Source organism: Palaemon carinicauda, chromosome 11 (genome assembly GCF_036898095.1).
Source record: "Palaemon carinicauda isolate YSFRI2023 chromosome 11, ASM3689809v2, whole genome shotgun sequence".
Taxonomy (NCBI): domain Eukaryota; kingdom Metazoa; phylum Arthropoda; class Malacostraca; order Decapoda; family Palaemonidae; genus Palaemon; species Palaemon carinicauda.
The window spans coordinates 49,080,728-49,085,796 of NC_090735.1; the positions used below are offsets into that span (position 1 = coordinate 49,080,728).

General features: G+C 33.8%; 1 protein-coding gene across 1 annotated transcript in view; it reads left to right on the forward strand.

Moving 5' to 3' along the window:
- Positions 1-4,775, forward strand: part of LOC137649272 (serine/arginine repetitive matrix protein 1-like) — a 46,088-nt gene extending 41,313 nt beyond the window's left edge. The window contains exon 4 of the mRNA XM_068382257.1: positions 4,345-4,775. Within this exon, the coding sequence (XP_068238358.1) occupies positions 4,345-4,775 (431 nt within the window). The remainder of the gene's footprint in view (positions 1-4,344) is intronic.
- The last annotated feature ends 294 nt before the right edge of the window (positions 4,776-5,069 follow it).

Below are 5,069 nucleotides of genomic sequence, written 5' to 3' on the forward strand. Positions count from 1 at the left end.
CTAGTGAATATTGTAGTTTACAGACCCCACCAAACACTAAGGAGTTTGACATAATAATAGAAAAAATAGATGATATATGTAGAAACCATAAAGACTGGAATATACTCCTATCCGGAGATTTTAACTTTCCTTTCGTGGATTGGAAAGAACGGATAGAAGAAAGTGGTTGTATGTATACATATAAAAAGAGAGTAATAGTAGCGCACAAGATAAGAGGCAATTTGAAAAGCTTCAAGATATGCTATTAGAACATAATATGCAACAAATAAACCACATTCCAACAAGAAATGAAAATGTCCTAGATCTAGTATTTGTGATGAGGTGAATTATGTTAAAGAAATATAGTGTATAACACGGGAATTTCAGACCACAATGGCATAGAATTAATAGTCCATTCCAAAGCAAGTGATTGCAGACTTAATAAAAGCACAAAACTTGGGAAGGATATGGAAAATATAATTTTAACAGTAAGAATATAAAATGGTCAGAAATAAATGAAAAACTGAATAAAGAATGGAAAAATGTATTTGTAAGTAATAATATACAGGTAAATACGGACTTACTGTACAAAATACTGGACGAAAATTGTTGAAAAAATATGTACCAAAAAAAAAAAAAAAACAATAAACAAAAGACTGCATACCAAGAGACAGAAGGATCTTATTTCAGAAAATTAGAAAGTGGAAGAAAAATCTTGCAAAAGAAAAAAATGTGTGGAAAATGAGGGAAATAAAATGTAAGATAGAAAATGCAGAACAAAAGATTATACGGTCGAACGAAAATGAAAAAAGGGACTTAGAAGAAAGGACACTTCAAAATATAAAAAGAAACCCCAAAGTACTTTATTCCTATGCAAAAAAGATGAATAAAGGGAGATTAGAAATAGGCCCTCTAAGAATTGAAGGACGGCTAACGAATGAAAAAAAGGTAATGTGCAACATATTAGCAGAAAATATAAGAGTGAGTTCACACCAAGAATTGCGAATGAGAATAATGAAACAGAAATGAGAGAAGAAAATGTTGAATATCTAACGGATATAGATATCAATGAAGCAGATATTGTCAAGGCTATAAACGAAATTAAAAATGGATCGGCAGCCGGACCAGATGGAGTTCCAGCGATTTTGTTAAAAAAAACTGCAAACACTATCGCGAAGCCGCTTGCAATACTGCTAAGACAAAGTGTAGATATGAACGAGATATATGTTAAACGTAATTTAGCTTATATAACCCCTATCTTCAAAAGTGGATCAAGACTAGAGGCAAGCAATTATAGACCTGTTAGTCTAACATCACATATTATGAAAGTGTATGAGAGGGTAATAAAAAAGAAAATAATGAACCATTTGGTTAAAAATAATTTGTTTAATATGGGTCAACACGGTTTCATGCCTGGAAAAAGTACACAGACCCAACTGATAGCACACTATGAAAACATACAAAAATATGATAAATGAAAAAGACACAGATGTGATCTATCTAGATTTTGCAAAAGCCTTTGACAAGGTAGACCATAACATATTGGAGAAAAAAAATGAGAAAGCATAATATTGTGGGAAAGATAGGAAAATGGGTAAAAGAATTCCTGCAAAACAGAAAACAGTGGTTGCAAATGACGAGAAATCAGACGAAGCCCAGGTAATATCTGGTGTGCCACAAGGTACGGTATTAGCTGCACTGCTGTTTGTTATTATGATCTCAGACATAGACTGTGAAGTTGAAAACTCTGTAGTGAGAAGTTTCGCCGATGACACAAGAATAAGTAGAGAAATTACTTGTGATAAAGATAGGAACTCACTACAAAGAGATCTAAACAAAATATATGAATGGGCGGAGATAAATAGGATGGTATTTAACTCCGATAAATTTGAATCAATAAATTATGGAAACAGAGAAGGAATGGTATATGCATACAAGGGACCTAATTATGAGATAATCACAAACAAGGAAGCAATTAAAGACCTTGGTGTAATGTTAAATAGGAATATGTTATGCAACGACCAAATAGCAACACTGTTGGCTAAATGTAAAGGAAAAATGGGGATGTTATTCAGACACTTTAAAACAAGAAAAGCTGAACACATGATTATGCTTTACAAAACTTATATACGTAGTACACTCGAGTACTGCAATGTGATATGGTACCCACACTACCAAAAGGATATTGCTCAAATAGAGAGTGTACAAAGGTCCTATACTGCTAGAATAGAAGAAGTTAAGGACCTCGACTACTGGGAAAGACTGCAATTATTGAAACTATACAGTCTAGAAAGGAGAAGAGAATGCTACATGATAATACAAGCATGGAAGCAAATAGAAGGAATTACTGAAAACATCATGGAGCTAAAAATATCAGAAAGAGCAAGCCGAGGTAGATTAATAGTGCCAAAAAATATACCAGGTAAACTAAGAAAGGCGCATAGGACATTAATCCACTACGCACCAGCATCGATAATGCAGCGACTATTTAATGTGCTGCCAGCTCATCTAGGAAACATATCAGGAGTGAGCGTAGATGTGTTTAAGAATAAGCTCGATAAATACCTAAGATGCATCCCAGACTGGAAGATGCAAAATACACCGGAAGATGCATTAGCAACTCTCTGGTGGATATACGAGGTGCCTCACACTGAGGGACCTTAGGGAACCCAAACAAAAAATAAGGCAATAAGGTAAGGTAATGCTACGAACGACGGACTAGATGTTTGAAACAAGCAGTTAGGTAGATGGTGATTAATAGAATTTTTTTGTGAAATGAGAGAAAGAGAAGAGAATAAAATAACAGACGTCAAGAGGCAATATTTTGATTGAATGCAAGTTTTCATTTATCTCTCTCTCTCTCCTCCTCTCTCCTCTCTCTCTCTCTCTCTCTCTCTCTCTCTCTCTCTCTCTCTCTCTCTATATATATATATATATATATATATATATATATATATATATATATATATATATATATGTGTGTGTGTGTGTGTGTGTGTGTGTGTGTGTGCTTTTTGCGTCTCTGTGTGTATTTATATATGAAATGGATATTGACTAGCCATCGTTAAAAAAAAAAAGAAAAAAAAAAACATGTGATGTCTCAAGTTTTTGTTGGACTGGATGTATATCCCTTAATGATTGGGGATACTTTAACGTGGTGAAAGAATTTATATATCGCCATAATCAGCAAAGCTGTACTAAAGTCAAACCATTCGGTGGTGGCCGCTGAAAAGAGCTCTTTGGCAGAAATTATCGTGTCTGAGCGTAAACACTTAGTTCATTTTTCCTTGAAGGAAGTTCTCTTTAGAGACAAGTCGAAAACCTTTGAAAACAACAATAAAGGCAGATAAAGAGATTAACAGTAATACAGGGACGAAGTATCCTTTTATCCCTCGCCCTTTCTTTACAACTGTACTTGCTGGCTCAAGATCATTTAAATAACATCAACATGTTTTATACATACATACATACACACACACTGACTGTATATATATATATAATATATATATATATATATATATATAATATATATATATATATATATATATATATATATATATATACATATATATATATATATATATATATATATATATATATATATATATATATATATATAAATATATATATATATATTATAATATATATATATATATGTAATATATAAATTATATATTATATATATATATATATATATATATATATATAATCTCGAAAACTGACATCTAAGCATAAAGAATGCTTATCATGAACGTGGAAGAGTTATTAAAAAAAAGACCTTTTAAATTCACTTTCCGTGCTTGAGGTCTTCGGGTCACATCCGTCAATCAATGGTCTTTCGGTTTATAAGATTATGATTTCTTAAAGGAAAAGCCAATTTAATCTTCATTCTCTCTCTCTCTCTCTCTCTCTCTCTCTCTCTCCTCTCTCTCTCTCTCACTCTCTCTCTCTCTCCTCTCTCTCTCTCTCTCTCTCTCCAAAAGTAGATATGGTAGAGAAGTGATAGGTTGGTGTAAAGGTGAAATACCCACTAGTATAGAATTAGACCACATTCATGAATCATTCACCATTGAGAAATATATTAATAGACCTAATTTGTGTGGCAAGTGCTCCAAATGGAACCACAGAAGTACAGGATGCAATAGGCCCCCCAAATGCCGTTACTGTGCTGGAAGTCACTTATCAACAGTATGTAAAGAAAAAATCGCAAATGGAGAACAGTTTGTACTAAAATGTCCCAATTGTTATGGTGCACACAATGCAACTGCACTGAAATGTCCAAATCACCCTGGGAATGAAAGTTCTGCGACAGGTGATGGGACACTACACCAGAACATTCCCTATTAAGTAACTTGAACTTTCCAGCTCCTTCGTGGATAACTGAAAACCAGCCATCTGACAATAATTTAATTGTAACCATGTTGCAATCATTTGAAGAAAAGATCACTAAGAAAATAGAGTCAATAGAAGAGAAATTCATTGCCATAGAAAATAAGCAACTTGAGCTAGAAGAAAAAATGAGCCAGTTAATAATTCCAGATGAAGCCACCATCAGTAACAGACAAGTCCCTGCTGATGATGATAAAGAAGCAGCTGTTGGAACAGTGATGAATGGTCATCCTTGGCCTCGGGATTTTTCTGTTAAATATATTCGATCTGCACTTAAGAAGGTGTCAGCCGAGGATAAACATTCATATGGTGTAGCTTTGGCCAATTTGATAAAATGCATTATGGATTTTAAGCAGTCAACATATAATATTGACAGAACAAGTTCACAAGCAGAAGCTATAGTATAATGGAACAGCACCCTCTTTAGATTCTCACATGGAATGTTAATGGCATCAGGAATAAACATATTGAAGTGCAGCATTTCTGCCTTGAAAATTATTTGGATATTATCTGCTTACAAGAAACCAAGCATACAGATGCCAATAAGTATCAAATACGAGGTTACCAAATGTATACTGTGGACAGTCTCATGAGACAATCCCCTTATAGAGGAATGATTACCTATATCAAGAACAGCATACCTGTCTCTTATAGAATAGACGTCACCCTTGGAGAAGACACCAACTCCCAACTCTTTAACA